This window comes from Choristoneura fumiferana, chromosome 2, assembly GCF_025370935.1.
Source record: "Choristoneura fumiferana chromosome 2, NRCan_CFum_1, whole genome shotgun sequence".
NCBI lineage: Eukaryota > Metazoa > Arthropoda > Insecta > Lepidoptera > Tortricidae > Choristoneura > Choristoneura fumiferana.
The window spans coordinates 4,579,410-4,603,246 of record NC_133473.1 but is presented as its reverse complement, the minus strand read 5'-3'; the positions used below and the strand labels follow the sequence as shown (position 1 = coordinate 4,603,246).

The 23,837-nt window shown below is 37.7% G+C and overlaps 1 protein-coding gene across 1 annotated transcript in view; it reads left to right on the top strand.

Moving 5' to 3' along the window:
• The window catches only part of LOC141445676 (nose resistant to fluoxetine protein 6-like), a 36,317-nt gene extending 13,195 nt beyond the window's left edge, over nt 1-23,122 (top strand). Inside the window, exons 2-12 of the mRNA XM_074111570.1 lie at nt 97-305; nt 6,957-7,150; nt 8,590-8,851; nt 9,334-9,494; nt 10,758-10,926; nt 12,617-12,810; nt 18,566-18,695; nt 20,463-20,652; nt 21,298-21,440; nt 22,301-22,397; nt 22,931-23,122. Of these exons, the coding sequence (XP_073967671.1) occupies nt 97-305; nt 6,957-7,150; nt 8,590-8,851; nt 9,334-9,494; nt 10,758-10,926; nt 12,617-12,810; nt 18,566-18,695; nt 20,463-20,652; nt 21,298-21,440; nt 22,301-22,397; nt 22,931-22,965 (1,784 nt within the window). The 3' untranslated portion in view covers nt 22,966-23,122. The remainder of the gene's footprint in view (nt 1-96; nt 306-6,956; nt 7,151-8,589; nt 8,852-9,333; nt 9,495-10,757; nt 10,927-12,616; nt 12,811-18,565; nt 18,696-20,462; nt 20,653-21,297; nt 21,441-22,300; nt 22,398-22,930) is intronic.
• The last annotated feature ends 715 nt before the right edge of the window (nt 23,123-23,837 follow it).

Below are 23,837 nucleotides of genomic sequence, written 5' to 3'. Positions count from 1 at the left end.
ATCTGTATACCGAATTTCATCTGAATCGGTTCAGCGGTTTAAAGCGGTTTCGCATTTACATTTAGCAGGATTGAGTCTACCTACCATTTGTTCCAGTGTTTGATGCAACAGCCAAGCCTCCTTCAGGCATCCTGAGCGGCAACGCGAACCAGTACGGCGACTTCGACGAATGCCTGGACATCGCTGACACAGTCCGGGGCAAGTACTGCCTGGCCTCCTTGGAGGTCAGCCTGGACCGGCCGGGATACGAACACCTTGACTACTTGATCCACAGCGGCCATTATCTTAGGAGTAATGCTACTGATGTGAGTATATTATTTTTACCCTGCCCGAAGAAGAGTTAAGGCGGAAACATACCTACTACAAAAACGCGACGCACCGCCTCGACGTCCGACGTATGTTTCCATCTGCACTTTATACCATAATTAATTTATGGAACTGATTAGTACTGACACGCATTGGATGGCGTGTGCAAGCGTCGCATGGCGTCAGGTTTTACATAGTAAGTTCGCAACTTTATGTCTTTCGAGCGTATGAGAGCAACATTTACACATTCGATACACACAGGAAGTCAAGAATACATTAGAAGGAAAGACAATACAAGTAAACATCGAATAGTATAAATTAGGCTCCACTCAGCATAATATTGCGGTAAGCCGCAACGTTGTTTTTCAGTATCTATCTATGTTTTAATGTAGTGTTTTTCGTATGTATCTCTGTATATTAATTTGGTCCTCCTTGTAGCCTAAACGGCTGGACGGTTTTCAAGTAGTCTTAGTTGTTACCACAGAGGTTGTTACGGAACCCTACACTGCGCCTGGCCCGACTCGCACTTGGCCGTTTTTTTCTAAAGTATCACTTTCTTTGTAACGTCACATTTATGTCATACATTTTTCATCACACTTGCTCGTAAACAGTGTCGTAACATGCAGGCTAACTTGGTTGCAACCCCCCAAATAAAACCCTCGACCTTAATGTGCTTGTCACGAAACCCGTGGCTCGGTAAATGAGTCATTGCGCGTAACACATTTCTTGTCAGAGCCCAAGGTCGGTAAATGGTCGTAGCCGTACTGATGGCGCTGCGCGCGCTGCTACGCAGGACTAACATGGACCACATGCACACGCACGTTGCGGCGATGCCGAGGGAGTTGAGGGCGACGCTGCCAAGAGCACAGCCTAAGGTATCGCCAATATTTGGAAGAATTATATTTTTCTTTTAGCAATAAAAATTTTTACTTGCAAATGTGATGAAAAACATTGTATGTCGCACCGGGCGGTACTAGAATTACGAACACGGACTCATTAAAGCCCTCAGTCTTCGACTTCGGGCTTCTAATAGACTCTCGTTCGTAATTCCTTATTTACCGCCCTTAAGACACAATGTACTATTTGAACATGGTAACAATTGAATGTAAAATTTTATTTCCTCTTTTGTCTGTCGGTCTCTGACGCACTCAGAATTCATTACGCGTTAGCCTAGGTCGGTATTGGACTGGTTTTTAACACTGAATGAAACCAAGATTAATTTGAATAAAACAATGTATCAGAGTATAGAATAAAACCGAAGCAACGTTACAATTTTCGAGTTCTGTAAGAATTGTGGGCAGGGGGGCTACTACGAAATTAGTAAATCGAAGTTCGTATCGTAACGTGCCTCTCACTCTCGTATTTAAAATAATATTATTAGCGTCAGTGAGATGACAAACGGCCACAATTAAAGCGAAAAACACACGCAGGATATCCTCCACGTGTACTTACTTTGAAATCTCAGCTGTGAAATGTGCCAGAAACGTTGACGGTATAGACAATCAAGTATCTCGGCGACCAAGGTTTGCTCAAACCAAAACTCGATAACACACATTTTCCCCGAAATAAAACTGCTCAGCCAAATTTAAAGTTACTAAATTCCCTAAATAATTAAATAAACACACAAACAGGTGCGGTTCGAAGGGAGGGGTCACAGGGGACATGACCCCCCCCCCCTTCCCTCCCAAATCGTACACGTAAAATTAAAAAATCTTCTGAAAATTTACAAAACAAAAAAAGCCGTTTTTGTCCCTAGCCGCGATATATTACTATTAGTGCCCCCCTCCAAAATTTCAGGCTGCGACTGCGCCTGCACACAAAACGATCGACCGGTGATCGAACCCGGGACCTTATTCTTTATAGTCATTAAGTATCTCTAACCACTTTGCTATGCGATCGCCAATATTCTGTTTGAGAGTAATATTAACTTTAATAAAGACCCGTTCACGGCACGGGAGTACACATCAAAAGTAGCGGATCATTTTTTTACTCTGTCGCATTAAAACATAATTTGTCACTCTTGCATGGCGTTCGTACGTGGCTGTAAAGCGACAAAGTACAAAAGTATATATCTTATTTCCCTCTCACTCGTTTAGACAATTGTGAGCAAGAGAGTAAATGATTTTGGGTTCCACTTTTGTGCCATTTACTAATAGGTTTTTGGTTCATTTATTAGTCTGAGGGCAATGCCATCGACGGGTTTATTAAGTCTATATTCAAACAGATTTACCGCAATACATGACAATACCAAAACATAGCAATACGTAGCATTTCTATAGATCTAGTACAACCTGATCCGACTTAGTCTCAATAAAACCATAAATTTAACTTTTTTTTGCTTTATTTGTAATCAAAACTGGGGGCTACTACAAAATTCGAAAATCCAAGTTTGTATCGTACCGTCCCTCTCGCTCTCGTGTTAAATACTATAAGCGTCAGCGGAACGGCAAGACGAAGTTTGAATTTTGCACTTCGTAGTAGGCATAGGGCCTGTTTTAAAACGTATCCGGTTAGTGACGCCGTCCTTTCTTTGCATCGTGACCGTACGATTACAAAATGGCACGTTTATGGGGTACAGTGTAATCGGACCATTAGCGACTCAATGTCAACTGTCAAGGCCATATTGTGACAACACCGTATAGTTTTTACTAAGCGTGTAAGTGTGTTAATAGGATTCGCGCTGTCATCGTTCATCCACCATCACCTCTCATATTTCGTTTCCTAGAATTTTTTTACCGTACAACGGCAAAAACTACTAGACACTGGCAAAATTGTCCTCCAATGGACAGAGCCATATTTTTTTAAAGAAATGTGTTAATAGAATTAAACACAAACATAGCATGTTAATAGGATTTTTAATAAGTGGGAAATTCTAGAAGTAGTGAAACCAATACAAGAAAATCTAAATTTATATCAAAAGTTTATTTTACAAATAGGCCGAAGACATCTTTTTCACGCCTTTTTTGATGCAATCCAATAACAATATGCGCCATGTAGGTAGGCACATAGTTAACTTGGGCATGTTTTTTTAGGGTTCCGGAGCTAAAATGGCAAAAACGGAACCCTTATAGTTTCGCCATGTCTGTCTGTCTGTCTGTCCGTCCGCGGCTTTGCTCAGAGACTATCAATGCTAGAAAGCTGTAATTTTGCATGGATATGTGTAAACTATGCCGACCTAATGGAACAACAAAAAATTTTAAAAAAAATTTTTTTAGGTTACCTCCCATAGACGTAAAGTGGGGGTGTTTTTTTTCTCATCCAACCCTATAGTTTGGGGTATCGTTGGATAGGTCTTTTTAAACCATTAGGGGTTTGCTAACACAATTTTTCGATTCAGAGATTTGCTTGCAAAATATTCAACTTTAAAGTGCAAATTTTCATTAAAATCGAGCGTCCCCCCCCTCTAAAATCCAAACCGGTGGGTGGCAAAATTTGAAAAAAATCGGGATGGTAGTAAATATATCAAACTTTCAAGGAAAACTATAACGGCTATGTTTGCTTGAGAATTATTAGTAGTTTATGAGTAAATAGCAGCCTAAGGTATAAAATATACCTAAACTATGGAAGATTCCGTATACAATATTACTTAATTTTTCGGAATGGCTACGGAACCCTATTTCGGGCGTGTCCGACACGCTCTTGGCCGGTTTTTTTAATACGCAATCCGTTGCAAAGTTGCAATTTGTTTACAATACAATACAACAAGGAGCTTTAAGTTAATGATTTTTTCCAACTGATCTGATGCTGAAGCCGGAAGGTAGGCAACGGAACTCTGTTATAAAACAACGGAGCTAAGCCGTGTTTGGGCTTCATGGAATCGTTGTGAGATGTTCTTTGGCCACGAATCACTAAAAAGTGAGAAATAAAGTTTTTTTTTAACAAAAGCTAGTAGGTTTTGTAGTCGGTTCCATTTTTTGTTATTTTTTTGGAGTCGGTTTTACTTTTTTGATAAAAAAAATATTCCTTGACACAATCAGGCAAATAACCTCAATGCTACAATTGTATGTTATCGTGATATTAAAAACAATTAAAGTCACAATACGTCTGCAAGCCCCAAGGTTCTAGTTAATATTCCGTCCGCTCTTTACTTTGTAAACTTTATTTGGTCTTCGATCGGATTTTGAATCACAATCGTCATTGTGTAAGAATAGACCTCGGCATCTAAACGGTCATAGAAAATGCTCGAAGAATGCAGAAATCTGAGATCATTGGATAATGTTCTCGGTTATCCAATTTGGTCTGAAAAGATCAATGGGTACAAAAATATATTTTTGTGGATTATTTTACTTCGTATTCCGATATTTGCCTCAATTTTTTAATTGTTGTTAAAACTATGTATTTAAAGCCTAGGCCCGCGGCTTTGTTCTGGTGGAAAACTAAATAAAAGGCTCCTTGTCCCTTGGGAATTCTCAAGAATCCCTTCTTAATGCTGATTCTCAAGTAATATATCTCCTAAATTTCATGTGGTTGAAGCTGTGTCTTTTCCATCAGTATGTGACGTTTTTCTTTTATAGTTTTATAAGATTATAAGTGTAATAATGAGATTTTTCTGCGTTCTAAACAATAAAAAAATCTTATCTTCTCATTATATCTTTAATCACTTAATTCTATCCGCAGATTTAACCCAGTGGTTAACGTGGAAAACATACATTTAGATCGAAAATACATACTGAGACATGGATGCGCAGAAAAACCAGAAAAAGAGACCAGCGCTGGGAATCGAACCCAAGTCTTCAGCATTCCGTGCTGCGTGCCATACCCCTACTCTACCAATAGCAATAGCAATCCAGTTGTGTCTTTTTCTGGTTTTTCTGTGCACCCATGTCTCAGTTTGTATTTTCGATATGGTTTTACGGGATGGCCGTAAAGTAAAAGTAACTAATTTGGAGTTGAAATAAAAAATACAAAAAAACTCCAAATAACCAATCATAATAAATTTAGATTAACGTCCACTTGCAGGCTTTTTAATCTAGGTTTAAGTGGTCTTAAGTCCTGTCAGATCCATACAAGAACTGTCAGTTTAAGCCAAGAACCATCGAGATTTAAAAAAGCCTACAAGACGTCCTTAGAATTTTAGATTCGTTAAACCTGAATTAAGTATGACATTCTCCCATGCCTTTTTTGAGACTGTTAAATCGGTTAAACCTGAGTTGAGTTTGATATTCCTGACAACTAAATCGAGTTTTATTTTACAGCAAGAAGGCATAGTGATTAACAGAACCAACGAAATCCGTGCATAAATTCAATCAGACATTTAGAGCTTGTGTCGTCGTGTTATAGGCAAAAAGTATGAGGGGTTTTTTATGAACCACGTTTCTTCCTTATGGCATATATTGTTTGCCAGCCATTTAAAGCAATGACGATTGTAAGACCTTCGATGTTCCATGGTCCAAATTATTTGAAGTCTATACGAGATGTGGCAATGTAACCACTTCTAGTAAATAATAAATAAATAAATAAATATCACGGGACAATCACACCAGTTGACCTAGTCCCAAAGTAAGCTTAGCAAAGCTTGTGTTATGGGTAGTAAGCAACGGATAAATATAATTATATAGATATAGATACATACTTAAATACATATTAAACACCCAAGACCCGAGAGCAAACATTCCTATTTTTCATACAAATATCTGCCCCGACATGGGAATCAAACCCGGGACTTCAAGCTTCGTAGTCAGGTTCTCTAACCACTAGGCCATCTGGTCGTCTTCCAGTCGGCTAGGTCGACTTCTAGTAACAAGTAACTAGGCGACCCAGCTTCGCTCGGGCTAAAACTCAATAACAGGCATTTTCCCAGAGATAAGACCAAGCTAGATCGATTGTTCATCCCCGAAATTTTATAGAAATCGTTAGAGCGGTTTCCGAGATCCTCGAAATAAATAAATATACCAACAAGAACTGCTCGTTTAAATATTTTTTCTTACATGCAACTGACCGTGATTGACCCCTAAATATCTCACCTGATGTTAAGTGCAGATGAGCCCAAAGGTGTATCTTACTGGTTCAGTAACAGCCTATTCACTCTAGCCTTGAAGAGCCCTAGATTGTAATTATCCGGAAATACAGACGACGGGAGCGGGAGGGATTTAAGATAAGATGGCCCCAAGAGTGCATTAAATGCCCAAATCTCTTAGGCTAACATGAAAATAAACAAAAAGTATTACCACAAACTTGCCTTCAAGGTCTCCATACTATATAAACTCAATTAATCTATCCTTTGCACGTCAACTTACGGACACGATGAGCAGCACTAAATAAAGTTGCGTGGAGACTTAAAGAGGAAGCCTGTAATTGATCCGATGATGAACGTCACGATTACTATATCAGTCGAAAGGAGTGTACTGCTGAGCCTTCCCCAGGGATTTCTATGACAATCGGTTTTATGCTACCCGCAGCCAATAGCTTCCTCAAACCTTTACGCCTACCAAAAACCTTTAGGCCTACCAACACTTTGGTTTTCTCCATACACAATAAAACCCTTTTTTGATGCCGCCACCTAAGATGACATGTACCTAATTTGCTGAGCTATGTCGGTAGTTTTTATGAATCTGCTCATTACTCATAATTTATTGTTGCAACGATACCTTAAAAATTGCTCTTTCCATTACGGTAATTAATTGTTAGCTAAAACTCCTTGTCTCTTTCAGATGGGCCATCGAGTACCACGATACTCCAGCATTCTGTGGGGCGTGTGCATACCCAGCTCTTGCAGCAGCTATGACCTTGAAGAAGAACTGTCCCAGAGGTTGTCAGGCCTCGGTATCTCAGTTCGCGTCCAGAATACTATGTGTACTGTTAAGGACGTCAAAAGGCCTTACTCTTTTGGGAAGGCATTATCCATGTAAGAGCAATGGTTATAGTATTATTTTTAGGGTACCTCCCATAGACGTAAAGTGGGAGTGATTTTTTTTCTCATATCTTTTAAAACCATCATGGGTTTGCTAAGACGATTTTTCGATTCAGTAATTTGTTTACGAAATTTCGACTTTAAATTGCAAATTTTCATGAAAATCGAGCGCCCCCCCTCTAAAATCTAAACCGGTGGATGGAAAAATTTGAAAAAAGTCAGGATGGTAGTAAGTATATCAAACTTTCAAGGAAAACTTTAACGGCTAAGTTTGCTTGAGAATTATTAGTAGTTTAAGAGTAAATAGCAGCCTAAGGTATAAAATATACCTAAACTTGTAAGATTCCGTATAAAATACGAAATCCTTAGAAAAATATTTCTTATTTTTTTCTTAATGGCCGGTTTTCTTTGTTAATAATCATTCGTTTCAGTTTACCTCAAACAACACAATGCATCCAGATTAGTACCATATTTACATGCAGTCATATGAATCGTCATTGTTTCGTTTTGCATTATAATTCTATTAACTCTTTTGGTTTCTATTTTGAAGAGTTGCGATTGTGGAATTTGGTTCTGTGTCCTGAGACGATTGTGTAACCAATTCAGCGTAATCAATCGTCAAATCTATTTATTGAGCGGCTAGCAAACAACGCATTACCTTACTTGCCTTACCCGTAAACAAATTGAAGGGTTTCCTTAAAGAGGGCCGCTGCCGCTAACGCATGTGCATTACAATGAGACTGAAGTTTATTTAAACCACTACGTCAATATTCGTGCGAAGAAAAATCACACGCCTTTACGAGTACAGTGGCGCAGAATCGTGCCGGGGGGGGGGGAATTTTTGAATCACATCACTGAAAATAAGATTTTAACACTGTGAAAATTTCTGATGAATTTAAAATAAGTACTAGTACGATAATAGAAAATTAAAGCTCTAATAGTTTCCTCGATAAGTGAAAAGTTTAATTCAATCTGCAATTTACGGAGACTATTTTTTACTACTTCCTAGTGATAGGTACTCGTATCTATGTCGAGGCGCAGTAATAGGTGTAACAGTACTACACATTTTATTAAACGTCCTTGGGCCAAGTGAGTCAAGTAACTACATCTTTATCATTCATGCATCATTGATTTTATTTTGACTGAAAGGCTGTGTTTGCTGGACAGGCAAAATGAAAAATTTGAAACACTTTACGAAATATCCATTTTAAAAGCAGTTCTATCACTGTCATCATTGGCATTTAAAAACCTTCCGTCGTTGTAATACTAAAAATGTCGATGAAATTCGGTTATCTACCTATCAATTCACTGGCTTTCAGTCATATTCATATGGCACAACAAATAGTTAGAGTAAAGCAGCGATTCACAAAAAAATATTAAACATTTGCATTTCTCCTAACATCTACCAAAATAAACCAGCTTTGTTGTTGCAGCACATTTTTCCTGGGAATTCTATTGCTCCTAAGCCTGGGAACTATCCTCGACGACGGTGCGGAGGGCACGACGAATTTCGAGAAATTACTCAATGCTTTTTCCTTGAAACGTAATGTGAGGAAGCTTTTCGAGGTGGATGAGGAAGCGAGGGTAAAAGGCGTCGACGCGTTCCGCGGGATCAACGCTTTGGCGTTGCTTCTGGCCCACAAATCGATGGCGATGGCGCACAATCCTTACGTCAATAAAACTCACTTTTCGAAGGTAAGTTTTTGAATGTTTTGTGGCTTGTTTAGATCTCAGTTCAGTAGGTTAAAGGATGCCACTGAAGCAATGATATAATACGTATAATACGAATAGACATTCTATCATATGTGTACTCATTCAGTTCAGCATCGATGTTAAGTGTTTTTAAAGCAGGTATGACTAAGGTATTTTGAATACATTAGGTTTACATTTAGATTACTTCCCTAAACTCCAATTTTAAAGCTGTTTTCCATCACTAATAATATGATGTGATAATAACTGTATAATTGCCACTTTTTTGTATGAGAAAGTTAATGACGTCGATTTGTACCTAACAGTTGTATTTTTGTGATAAAGGGGCATATTATGTTATTAGTAATTGATCGGGACAATCGGTCGCAAAAAGACGAAGTAACTAGGTTCATCCTCCAGCCCCAACTTTACATTTTGTTCTTTTCTATGCGGTCTTCACTTCATTCGCTTTTGGTATTGTCTTCTAGGTCTTCGGCATGCCGTGGGCTGTAATCGGTCGCTCTGCCATCGTCTACACAGACAGTTTCCTTTACATCAGCGGTTTTCTCAACGCGAACAACCTGCTTCAAGAGCTCGAGAAGAAAGGAACGATTGACATTAAAAACAGACTTATTTCACGGTGGTTCAGGTAAATAATCCATGCGTATCATTATAAAATTAGGATTTTCTTTATTGAAGCGTAAATTTATGAAAGTTTGTGAGTGTGCGTTGGTTGCTCTTTCACACTAAATCGTTTTTTTTGTTTCCATAGGGCAGCCATACAACTTACGTGCGTATAGCGTTTGTATCGATACAAACGCAGTGTGCAAAGATAGAAGACATTTCAATTGGAATTTCGTGATTTCGCAATGTTCTCTTGGAAATTTTAAAAAAATATCACGTGTTGTTCCTTAATGATGCATAAAAACACCTATGTTGTCAAAAATGTCTTCAAAACTTAGCGGTTACGATTGTGGAATTTTATTTCGATCCCACGGGATTATCGGGATAAAAAGTAGCGTTCTTACGTATTATTCCAGAGTTCCAGCTGAGCAGAAGTAGGTTTATACTTTTAGGTAAACTCACGCATTTATGATATCAGTAAGACATTTAGACCCGGACTTACATTCCTATTTTCCATATTGATACATGCCTAATTCGTTCCATGACCAATCCGTTATTGTTATTATCATTGGATCCGCTAGGTCAATTAACAACCAATAAACAAATGATTTCATACAAAGAATTCCCAAAACCCACAATCTATTGTGTTATTTACCGCAACTCAGATGCTGATATAGTAATTATTAACTTTATACGTTAGTCATTAGTTTTTCAACGCACGCGCACATGGATATCAGGACAACTTGTTTCAATGATCTTCGACATCAGATCATGTTCGTGGCTACTGCCTTTAATCCTAACTTACTTGACCTCGAAGTATAGTAAAGAGATGTTGCTAAAATCATTATAATAGGGAATATGGATAGACTACATACAAATACAATACAATAACTCTTTATTGAACACTAACATATAGTAATAATTCAACTTAATAGAAAACTGAAAAATAAAACATATGACGTAAAAACCATCAATATTTGTTAAAAATAAGCAAGATATATGAGCGATTTAAGTTTGCATGCCATCTCTTTCTAGAAAATTTAAAACTTGTATGAACTTTTCTATAGCCGTCGCAGCCTGTTTGACTGAAAAGTTAAAAGGTCCATGTATTCGTGTTTTTTAGTGTATTTAAAAAATATTGTACAACTCGGTTTGTTAAACGATGTAGATACATTATTTGAACAAAAACATATGCTTGCATATTCTCTATTGTAAACTTATAATTAAAAGTTTATACCGCCTATATTCGCCTGAATGATCGTTTGATATGGGTTTTTTAACCTTTCAGATTGTTTCCCTTGTTCCTGAGTCTGATGCTGTTCTGCACCTATGTCCTCCCGGACGTCAACAACGGGCCGCAGTGGAACCTCGTGGTGGAAGAACACAGCCGCGTCTGCGAGAAAAACATGTGGAAGAGCTTTCTCTTTATACATAATTTCTTCGGCTTCGAAAACATGGTACGTAAAGAAGAGAGCTGGCGACGCAAAGACCGTGTGTTATGTTACACGATATTATATTCTACAATAGTGGCGTTAACTTGATATACCAAATGACAAGCAAGAAACTTCAGCAGTGTTATGTTTCTTTTTGTGTTTTCCTTTATTTCGTTTTAACTAGTTGAATACTGAATCAAGTCAAAAGTGCATCAAGTGAATTACGCAGTGTGGGTCTTTCCAGATGGTTACTGATATGGATAGACAGGCATAAAAAATAAGATTTCCAGGGTTGTAAGTACGTCATTTTACAGACAATATTTTAATAGAATTTCATTTCGCAGACATTTTTTCTCATATTATCGTTTTATAAAATAATCAATACGCAGAACACTTACTTTGAAGAAATTTAAATCAATGATTTTTGTTACAAATATAATTTATTTTTTACATATTCATATCATAGAATAAGAAATCATATTATTTAGTTGATAAAAAATTATTACCTCTGAGTCGCATGTTTTACACCACAAATTAGTAATGAGCCCAAGTACCTAAACTAACCTAACCTACTTTTTTGGTAGCGATTTCTAACCTATCCTAACGTATTATATAACAAATAATATTTGTAAAAAAATATATTCTTCTGATGAGTTTACCTAATAAAATTTTAGTAATAAAATACATTGAATGGTTTTTCTGATAAATATGTTTAATTCAAGTAAATAGTCGATGAAGCAATATTCGAAGTAAAAATACAAGAACCAAATATTATATGAAACATTTTGTGCGAAACGAAATTCTACGAAATTTCTGTCTGCAAAAGAAGGGAACACCGATTTTCAGACTTATTATATTGGTGGTGCTATAAGAGCTAACTTCATACAAAATTTCAAGTACCTAGGATAATCGGGTATCTTTTGATTGTGCTGACTTAGGAGTTTGATTTTCTCACTGCTACAAGAGGTAGGAGACCTGAGTGGTATTAATTTCTGCTTGATATCTCCAAACGTTTCTGAGAAAAGGGGTCTTGACAGACGAACAACAAAGTGATCCTGTAAGCGAAGCCAATTATTTTCAATAGTTAACCATGGTTTGGTTACCTCATTCATAATCATAACTAAGTTCTACATTTCTTACCCGAAGTTTGTAAGATCGCGTTGATGAACGTCTAGTACTGTAGATGCGTACAACAATACCCTTGTTTACTCCACTTCTCACGCCGTTACGTAAAGATCTTGACTACCATGTCACCTAACGTTCGATATCATGGTAACTGTCTCATCGTTAAAATGCATGCTGGCTATTTTTAATATCGTGCAATTTTACATGATAAAAAAGATTTGGAAGATTCTGTTATAGTCTCCATAACCTACGAGTACCAACTTAGAAAAGTTGAAAGCCTCCAACATTGTCGAAAGACATTTCAATATCTCAAAAACGGCTGATCCGATTTTTGACAAACATAACTAAGAATTATCGCAAGAGAATTCGCTTTCACGTAAAAGAACTTGCATTGTAATTGGTTCATCCGTTTGAGAGCTACGATGCCACAAACCGACAGACAGACAGAAAGTCCGTCCGGCCATTTTAGCTTGAAGAAATAACAAACTTACGCACACATTCACAAAATTTCACAACGAGAAGCATTACGAGTATTTAGTTAGTTGGTTTTGTATAGGTACCTATGTTTATGTTTTTACTTGGTCTGCAGTGCCTCACTCACACGCATCAGATCGGCATGGACATGCAGCTATACGTGGCCACTATACCCCTGATGCTGTTGCTATGGCGGTTCCGAAGGCTCGGCTGGTCACTGGTTGCAGCCATCGCGGTGGCTTCCACTGCGCTGCGGTGGTCAGCTATATACTGGTACGACATCAGTATGTTCGTGTATTTTGGAATAACGTGAGTATTTCCGTATCTGGGTATCATTATATGGGAATGGTCCATGGTCTTCACAAGAAACTCTTATAGTTTTGCCATCACCATCATTATCATCATCATTAGCCATCTGCTGCCACTGTTGGACATAGGCCTCCTCCATTAACCTCCAATTGCTTCCATCTCTGAAATAATAATAAAACCTTTTAGTTCGCTTTAAGTTCGCCTTTGTACTCTTTTGTTCTGTTGTTTTCTTTTTGTATTCTTTTTGTGTTTTATGTACAATAAAGTATTTACATACATACTTACTTTAGTATTAGTAAAAAATTAATGCCGTGGTGGCCGAGTGGTTTGACCTAAGGACCTATGGCCTCTCAAGCAGAGGATCGTGGGTTCAAAGCCCGGCTCGCACCTCTGAGTTTTTCAAAATTCATTTGCGGAATGCTTTGAGTATTTATCTAGAATACTCAAAGGCGGAATTACATTTGAAATTTGCCACGAGCTTTACGGTGAAGGAAAACATTGTGAGGAAACCTGCACATACCTGCGAAACAATTCAATGTTGTGTGTCAAGTTCCCAATCCGCACTGGGCCCGCGTGGGAACTACGGCCCAAGCCCTCTTATTCTGAGAGGAGGCCTGTGCCCAGCAGTGGGACGTATATAGGCTGGAATGATGATGATAAAAAAAAATATTACTTTTCAGGTTATTGTTAAATAGTGTTAAAATCTATGTATTGGAAACAGTTAGTAGCGTCAAATCAAACTTTTACCCGTAACTAATTAATACAACCCGACCATTTATATTGCTAAAATTACTTCAACGTTTCGACCACATTGCAGCGGCCGCGATCAGTTTCCCTGTGGCTATAGTGTAGACTGAACGTGGTTGAAACGTCAAGGTAATGTTAGCAATAAAGTCCCGGTGGATAATTAATTATAAGTGAGACTCGCAAAAGTTTTAAAAGTAGCCCTTAAATTCCGTCAGGAATCCTGATAATCTAATACATTCTCAGAAACTAACAAAGCAGTAGAAAACAAAAAGTTTTTATGAATAATTCAATATTGTGTGCCTAGCTCGGTCCTTACGAGATTTGAATTCCAGTTCTTGGTTCCCAACATCGGAACTTTGAATAAAAGGACATAACATAACACATTTTGTGCTTTATTGACCTAGATACTTTAGATTTTATTTTCGTAACGACGAACGGTTATCTGGGGACATGGCAGTGCCCCCGCCAAGGGAGCGGTAGGCGACCAGCCGTACCAATCTTTATTGAACCATTTCGGCGTATTTTACCGCCTCTGTCTTGCAGCACTGGTATATATATCTATCATCATCATCATGTTAGCCGAAAGACGTCCACTGCTGGCCATAGGCCTCCCCCAAAGCTCTCCACTCAAACCGTACTTGTGGCTTTCCACATCCAACGCGATGCCGCTATCTTAACCAGGTCGTTGCTCCATTTTGTTGGAGGCCTACCAACAGCTCGTCTCCCGGTCCGCGGACGCCATTCAAGAACCTTCTGTTCCCATCGGCCATCAGTCCTGCGAGCAATGTGCCCCGCCCACCTCGGTATATCTATAGTGGAAAGATAAAGTCCGTTCATTTGATATAAACCTTCAAATTTAAAGATGATAGCTTCATTAGTTCAGAAAGTATAGAGTTGCCTTAGCTTAATTAAAATTAAAATTAAAGCGTAACTTATTACGCTAAAATTATACTCACTGAAACAAGAAACTCACTAAAATAAATAATATTAACTAATTGTCAAAAAAACAGGATGTGTGTAGGTAATAGTAACGATGACTTCTACAGTATTTTAACGTCATTTAAGTCTTAAGGAATGCCACAACACACCAAATTTACTATTTTATTGCATCTATCTCCTAAGCTTGGCTGTTTATGAGCGTTTAGTTTTACTTGCCCGAATTTCACTTGCCATGCCAACGTTTGCCATAAAATATATAGAACCGTGCTGTTGTCAGGATTTTTTTTAAATGTCATCATACAGATTGCTGTAGGTTAGATAAGGTTTACTATCAACTCTGAAGAAGTTACTATTTCAGAAATAAATTACTTTATGGCAAATGAAAATTCTAGAAAACGATACATTCGGCAATATAAAATTCGGGCAAACGATAGAGAACCGTTTATGAGATTTCACAACTTTTCATGCAAATTATCTCAATTGACACTTGACACGTTTTTACAGCATGTTTCTGTTGGCTTAAATATGTATTTCTGATCTAATAAGTTTTTATATTATACTATAATCCTTTTCATTAAAGAAACCATTTCTCTATTTTCTACTGACGTCCGTAAATAATGCTAAATTATATTATTATGATCCGATGATGATTGAAGCCATGGTGGCCTAGTGGTCTGACCTATAGCCTCTCAAGCAGAGGATCGTGGGTTCAAACCCCGGCTGGCACCTCCGAGTTTTTCGAAATTCATGAGTGGAACATCGTGAGGAAACCTGCACAAACCTGCGAAGCAATTCAATGGTTTATGTGAAGTTCTCAAGTCCGCACTGGGCCCGCGTGGGAGCTACGGCCTAAGCCCTCTCATTTTGTGAGGAGGCCTGTGCCGAACATAGGCTTGGATGATGATGATTATATGATCTGTGCTTTTCCAAGTCGACTTAATCCATACGTACTATAACATTATAAATTTGAAAGTGTGTGAGTGTTTGTATGTTTGTCCGTCTTTCACGTCGAAACGGAGTGACGGGTCGACGTGATTTTTGCCATAGAGATTATGGGCCAGAGAGTGACATAGGCTACTTTTTATGCAGGAAAAATGCACAGTTCCCAAGGGAACAACGCGCGATAACCGAACCGAATTCCACGCGGGCGAAGCCGCGGGCAATAGCTAGTACTTAATAAATGAACTCAGTCAATACTGCAGCGTAACTAAAACCTGTTTACACAAGCTTTCGGGCATGAATACAAATTTACTTTTCATTTTCTCAACACTAAGTTAAACATGAGACTAGAGTGGTAATCTAGCTCTCCGTTAAATACTGCTCTGAGTGGTTACAAAGTTTCAGCAAATAAAATTATGCTTGTGCCCATAGACTTGTTAATAATAGATGATTATGTATTGTAGTTGCGACAGGGTTTTTATTTGACTCGGTTAAGATGAAACAGAAACTGAACGAAAGCTGGGTGACGTATCTCCCTCTAGATTCAGTGATGGGCAAAGTACGGCCCGCGGGCCAAGTCAAGTCCGCGAAGGGATTTATTCCGGCCCGCCGACGTTCCTTCGAAGTGAATAGTACCTACCTATATGGCCCGCGATAATAATATAATTTAATTATTTGGCAAAAACATAAAAGTATAAAATAGAGCGGTGCAATCCTGGCCCTCTTCTAAAACAAACGTAACTTTCCCCCCATGAAGAAAGTTGGCCCACCACTGTCTAGATGGAGCTTTGTAGGTATTTATTGCGTGAGAGGACAGTTGACAGTACCTGCAGGAAATATGGAAAGAATATTGCCGTGACTAAGTGCAAACCAGGGTTTTCTTACTACATAGGTATAGTCTGGGTACACGCGATTCATTTTATACCAATATTTTCCTTTTTTGTAGCAATCAGAAATAACTAAGAAAGTTCTATTGCACGGTCGTATTAAAATTACATTGTTTAAGACTCGCAATTTCACTCCTAACTCTTCCACGAAAGTGACCCGCCCTCGCTTTCTACGGGTGTAACTTTAAAAAAAAAGAGGCTAAATAAAGAAAGTTTTTAGTCAGAGTTAGTAACTTCACATTTCTCACCTACCATACCCCAAAACTACACCCGCGCATAAATTATATCTATAAATTTTCCACTTGAATCACCACCTATTACGATATGACTTTTTCATCTCTCCTGTTCGGAAAGTTTAATTTTCATGGGTAGATAGACGGGTGGAAAATTGCGTTTTCATCTCTAGGGTGGAAAGTATTTTTTTTTTAATTTTTCGATTAGCCACGGAGTCTAAGAAAGTTGAGTTACGTCAGTGACACTTTTTTTTCACGTTTCGGCATGGCCATCTAGATGCACGTCGTCGTGACCAAGAAGCTTATATACAAAACAAGAAATTTGATCTTTATTACGTCACGAACATATTCCATCTCTTTCTTTAGTTAGGTTAAGAAAGAGATGGAATATATAAATAAGTAATAAAGGTCAACCTTCTTCTTTCGGCGGTCAACCTCCAGTTTTGTAGGTATATAAACTCCTTGGTCATGACCAACTCGATTTTTTTTTATACTCGGCCGAGGCAAGTGGCCATGTCGAAAAAGTACCGAATATTATTTTATATTCAATTTACTGAATACTGAAATTCAATTTAATGATATTGTCATTTTTTTGTACTATTATACTTTCCTCACAGTCGAAATGAAAAGTAGAGTGTCTAACTCGGGTGAAATTACCCATGTCCCCTCGAACTATTGAAATATCCAGAAATATCTCAGGTGAAATGGGTCACTTTCCACCCTTGGTTATCAATCTACTATTTAACAATTAACAAACAGACGCATCTGTTATTTAGACAAATCTTCGGTCCGAGCAAATAAAATTATGCCTGTGCCAACCTTGACTTTGAACAAGAAAGGGCGAAGGTTAAAACCACTTGTAATATTGTCATCGTGTTTGAGCTGACCGTTCGCCGGCCTGTAAACGTTTAATGTTGTAAACACCTTTCGTAATTTAAAAGGTCAAATGTAACAAAGATATAACCTGAACAAGCCTTCTGCGTATGGTCTTACCCAAAAAATCATCATGCTAGAATATATAACACTAGAAAAATATAGTTTTTATAATTTTTATTTTTATAGTAACATATAGATATATTTAGTTAAGGTTTCTTAGGTTAGTTTTCTTTGTCTTCTTATTATTATTACTATTTTATTTAATTGAATCTATATTTAATAATAAATTTGAGAGTTCTCTTCAGTAGAGGACTGAGTTTTATAGTTATTTATGCAACTGTATCGTAACGAGTGTGGTTTTGTGAAACGAGGCGTAGGCGAGCTACGATACAGCCGTGTTCATAATATGAAGGGTCCACGGAAAGAACGTGTCTAGTCACCTAAGCAACTTTTTGAGTTATAGCGGTTTGAAAGTTATTCATCATGAACAATTATTATGGTTACCATTTATTTAAAAGATCAAAAAATAGATTTTTTATTGTTTTCAGATTACTTATTTAATTCAATGGTAAGTCATAGTACTTTGTGAGCTCTACATTTTGGCATTAAAATCTCATTTAAAAAAAAAAGTGACTAGACATGTTCTTTCCGTGGACCCTTCAATCCAATGTCGTACTGCTGGTCATTATCTATGGTTTTTAAACGCATAATGGAAGATTTACTATAAATGGGTGTAGATATAGCAGTGGAAACATAGAACTTCTGACATGTAAAGCAAAAGGCATTCGATTTTGTTTTACTGTTGGCGTCTATTGTAAAGATACGTAAGCGTACTTTACAGTTCACTTAACCTTATAAATATGTATTGAACGTAAACATAATTTTTACCCATTATTATTAACATTATTTGTTTTTTATTATCAAAAATTAAAAAAAATTAAAATCCGTTGCGGGGGAGAATGTAAGCGATCAAGATTTTCGGATGGTTGATCGAGTTCTTCGTTGGCCCCATTGATAGGACACCTTGGGGTCCGTATAGCCTCAGGAGGTGCTTATTCAAATCCCGTCCAGAGCACCCGAAAATCTTATATGTTAACTTTGTAGTCACTTTTGTAATACAGGCATGTGTTACAGAGTCCAGAAGTTGCTCGATGCGGCAAAGTACTCCTACATCCTTCCGACTCACCGGGCTACGATATACCTCATCGGGGTCTGCATGGCCTACTTCTTAAGGAACAAGAAGTTCGACTTTACTCTCTCTAAGGTTAGTTCTCTCTCTCTCTAACAAAAAGGTAAACAAAAACGTGTACGGTAACCTAACCAACTTAGAAAAGTCAACCCCAAAATTTTCTAAAGTTTAATATCCCATAAACGGCTGAACTGATTTTAATGAAACTTAGCCAAGAACCATCTCGATTAAATCTGCTTTTAAAGAAAACCGCATGAAACTCGGCCCTTAGTTTGAGATATATGATGCCACTGACACGTCAAACTTACATATATATAACGCATCTCATTTTGCATCGGGGGTTAAAAATAGTAAGTCGCAGTAGTATACTCGTAGATAAAAAAATTAACCCTTTTCTTTTCAAGTTGAAACAAGTGTACCTACTGAATTCAAGCCTAGTTGGATTCTCGTATAGCTAACAAAAATAACTTAAAAATTACAAAAGGATGATCTAAAATTATGTATCTTTTAAGATACAGTACTAAGAAAGGGGTACTGAGAAGATGACCTGCTGTATGTAGTAGTGCACAGAATTGATATGGGACTTAAGTTCTTTTTCGAATATGGAACGTCGACTTATCTATACGGACACGTTACTAGTACATACAACATCGTCTTCTTAAGTTTTTTACTTATAGCACTTAAAGAACTTTTAGCTTTTATGGCGAAAGGGACTGGTAGGGCAGAAGTACCGTTTGTGGCCACTGTACCGTTTATGGCCATTTATTGTTTAAATATACGTTTAAAATAAATTTATACTAATATTTATAGTAGTATAAACTTTTGAAAACTCACTAAACATATTATTTTAATACTATATTTTTTATATATGACTTCAAATGTCAACTGGCCAAAAACGGACTGAAGGTGGCCAAAACCGGTACTTCTGCCCTACAAGTGTACATCATTATAATTCAGGATATATTCTAGTTTACACTGGCCTACTAGCGAGGTACCTACCTACCTGCGAAGGACAAAGTGCACTAAACCAACTCAGGGCAAACCCTTTAAATAAATAATTTGGTTCGCGAGCAAGACTTAAAGCCAGGGAAAAAAACACACGTTAATGTAATAAAGCAGCCAGTTCCCGCTTATATGCTTGTTTCGTTTGAGTAAAACATTAAATCGCCCTTTAGAGTCAAGGGAGATACAGTTTGCTTCATACTAATCTTCATAGACGAGACTCGCTTTGACGCGAATCTTAACTAACCAACCAAAATATGGCCCAATGGCATTAAGATTGGGATTAGAAAAACGCCCGTCATTTTTAAAACATACCTCTTCAAAAGACTGAATCAGATATGCGGAGCTGACTGCCAACCTTTACTAATGAGGGCTATCGCGAATGAATTCGCCACTAGAGGCGCTAGTGTAGCGTGAGGTCTCCGAAATGTCAAATCTCATAGTTTTTGGGTGAGCTACGCGGGTTTATTTATAATTAGAATAATTTTGTGAATATTTTGCAATATCTGAAATTAATTATGGCAAATATGCGTTCCGGGGCAATGAATGTCTGTGTTTTGAGACAGTTTGTATTTCGGAAACCTTTGTCCTCCCTTTTTTCCGAACAAAACGGGGACTATGCAACACTGTGGCATGCTCGATATTTTTATGGTACGGTTTTAAGTTGTATTAAATATGATTTTAATCTAAACTTTGTTTTCACGCCCGTAATAACAGACTTTGAAAGCCATACTTAAAAACCTCACGCTACAGTGCGCCATCTAGTGAGACAAAAAACGATAGCCCTCATTGGAGAGGCAATTGAAGAGAGAGAGATAATACTGAATCTTGTTGTTGCAGACGCAAGCCCGTCTCCTATGGGTCGTCTGCTTCGCGCTGGCGGCCGCTACTATCGCCAGCCCGTACCGTATGGGGCTGGCGGGATACCAATACGAGCACGCCCCCGCCGCCATCTTCGCTGCCTTCTCCCCCATCGTCTGGGGATTGTTTATGTGCATTATGCATTGGGGAATCTGTAATGATTACGCAGGTCAGTCTGGTTTCACAGTTATTGAGACAATTTATCGAGAACAGTAAGGGCCTACGCTAGCTGATGTGGTTCGCACGGAGCCTATTCAAAAGGCGTTACCCAAACTGTCTAAGTCTGCGTTTTCACCAGATATGTGCGAGGATGTTTTTGTCGTGAACCAATAGAAACTTTTTATTTATCTATCCTCGCTCAGCGTAGCTCTGTGGAAACAACTGAACGGAGCGAAGTTTTTGTGTACAAAACAAGGGAAGGATGTGCGCGAGGGATGTGTTGCAAAGTACTCAGTGTGCCTCACAGCACCCTGCTCGCTTATTTGAAAAGTGCCCGCTACACATCTTAACCAGGTCGTCGCTCCATCTTGTTGGAGGCCTACCGACAGCTCGTCTCCCGGTCCTCGGACGCCATTCGAGAACCTTCTGACCCCACTGGCCATCAGTCCTGCGAGCAACCTCAACCAATCCTCGCACCGCGCTCATTTACCTGGTTATCTCTGGTGGTAGCAGTCACAACTTTCCACATCCTCGCTACACATTCTCGCACTTCCCAGCTACTTGTACCTTGACGAAATACTAATTTACTATTCAAAATTATTTAAAAATAATGAAAAAATATACTTAGCTGTTTAAATTTTTGTTCTATTTCCAGGGATCGGAACAGCACTCGTGGAGTGGCGAGTGTTTAAGTTCTTCAACAAGATCGCGTATGGCGTCTACTTGACGCAGTTCCCCATCTTTTTCTATAACGTGGGTGTCCAGAGACATTCTGAACACTATACGCCTCTTCTATTGGTAAGATCCTCAACTTCCAGGTTTTTGACATCCATTAATATAGGTACTCGAGTCCAGAATTAGGCAAACCAACTTGACAGTTTAATAAACACAAATTTTGCCACAGTTACACCAGTGCTGTAATATCGATATTAAATAAAACTTAATATCGATGTTAGAAAAAAAACGCAATACGAAATAATAATAAAATAAATCACATCGGTAAGGACGCCATCCGCCATTTTGTTTTATTAATATTTCGTATTATGTCATTTGACTTAACTGCCATCGGCTCATAGAATCTGGCCCTCGAATGTATGCAGTAAATGGTAATTTTGTATGGAAACTGGGCCAAATTTTGTGCCGCTGAGTATATTTTCGTTATTGTGAAATTTTCGTCACGTTATTATTTGTTGTTATCCTTTTTGTCGTTTTCAGGCCTAAAGCTATGAAAGTAAAGTCCAAAAGTGACAAAAAAATTCATTCCGCGTCTACACAAGGTTATATTTTATCGAAAAAATTGTATCGACATATTCCTTTGCCTTTTTTTTTGCTATGTCTGGTAACATTTTCAGTTATCAATCTAGTTCTTCTAATTTTGGACTCGAGTATAGGTTTAGCTAGTTGTCACACTACCTATTTATAATTTCACGACCGATTCAGGCACTACTTTGGGGACGTCCATATCACTAATTTATGTTGCTTCTTCGCTATGACCGTGCACCAAAGCTACATCTGTGCGACAAATGTAGATAACATGCAGAGCCCACCCTCCTCCACTTGCACATCAAATGGATCCGCGTCTATCTATTACGGAGCAGATAAGCGAGGTGAATTAGTGTACTTCAGCATTCAGATGTTAATTAAAGTTTTTTATTTAGTTTCCGGTGCCGGAGATGCTCGCCGTGTTGGCAACCTCCGTCATCACAACGGTCGCCATCGAGATGCCTTTCAACAAAATATATAGGATATATTTCGGTAAGTAGGAAAAAAATGCATTGCGTACCGGTAAAAATGTCTTGTACGGAGGGGGAGTCCCTTAATTATTTCCTTTTTTATAAATATTTAATTTTGTTGTCCTAATTGTGAAATAGATAGTTGTGAAAAATTCAATTATTCTATTAAGGCTAAAAACATAAAGCCCTGTTGGACACCCTAAAATACTCGTAAGTACCAAATATTTCATCATAAAACTAACTTTTGTTTCCTGATTTTCTTGGAATTGTTTTTTGCCAGAACTCGATAACTCGCGTCTTCCCAGGGAGCGGACTAAGCAAGATACACACCCGAAAACTCATCTAGATCGGCTCTAAGAACCGTTTCCAAGATTCCCCAAAGAAATGAATAAATAATAATAATTGCTCGTTTAAATATTACCTACATAGATAGATATATAACCGAATGAGTCAGTAAGTCTAGTACTCATATTTTGGCTAGAGTTTCTTATTAATTTTGCAAGAAAGTACATATAAATGTAGTACTTAATGAAAGTCCCTTTTCTTTTGTTACAGGTAAACCACAGACGAATAAATTAAAAGAAAAATAAAACCATGACGACGTATTAACTAATTTATAAGACTAGAATATAAAACTGTATTATAGCGGTAGTTAGCTGTAGCCAAACATCACTTAATCGTAAGGACATTTTTACGGGACGAAAATTTTGTATAAAATAAGTCAATAAAACAATTACATATTAAAAATTGTTTTATTAATTGTCATTTAGAATAAATACAAAGCTGTACATAATTGATGCAGCACTAGTTTTATTGCTGAATACTGTTAACATGAAGTGTCGACAAAATCAAAAACATCCATCTCTCTAAAAAGCTAAAAAGCTGCTGCCTAGGAAAGTAGTGACAAAAAACTAGCACCTAGCATAATTGGAATACAACTGTATTATACCTAATTCTGTCACTACAGTTTTGCACAACAAATTATTGATATTTTCACTCAGCGTACCTCTATTTTGATGCGCTCTTTTCCATACTATTTTGAGTCATCTCGATTGCTACGTTTAATATTTCTGTCCTAATTACTTCAATAAGTACACTAACTAAAATAATTACTCTATGACTATCGAAACTATACCGTTGATCGTGACGGTATTATACAAGGTGTTAATTAAATATCTGAAAAACTTAGACACCCAAAAAATTTTTTTTCATTTTAAGTTAGTTGATTGCATTTATTTTTGAATACCTTCATTATTTTAAAAGATATTTGTGTGTTTTGCTAAGTCAGTTATAATTCTACTACATTTCTAACTCTACACTCATGATTTGTATTTGTCAGTTGCGCTTTGACGTTTTTAGAAGAATATCACACAGTGACAGCAAAACGGCCAGTATTAAATTATTGGAATAGTACGCAACCTCGCTAAAATATTTAATTGGCGCCTGATGCAGTCGTAACTTT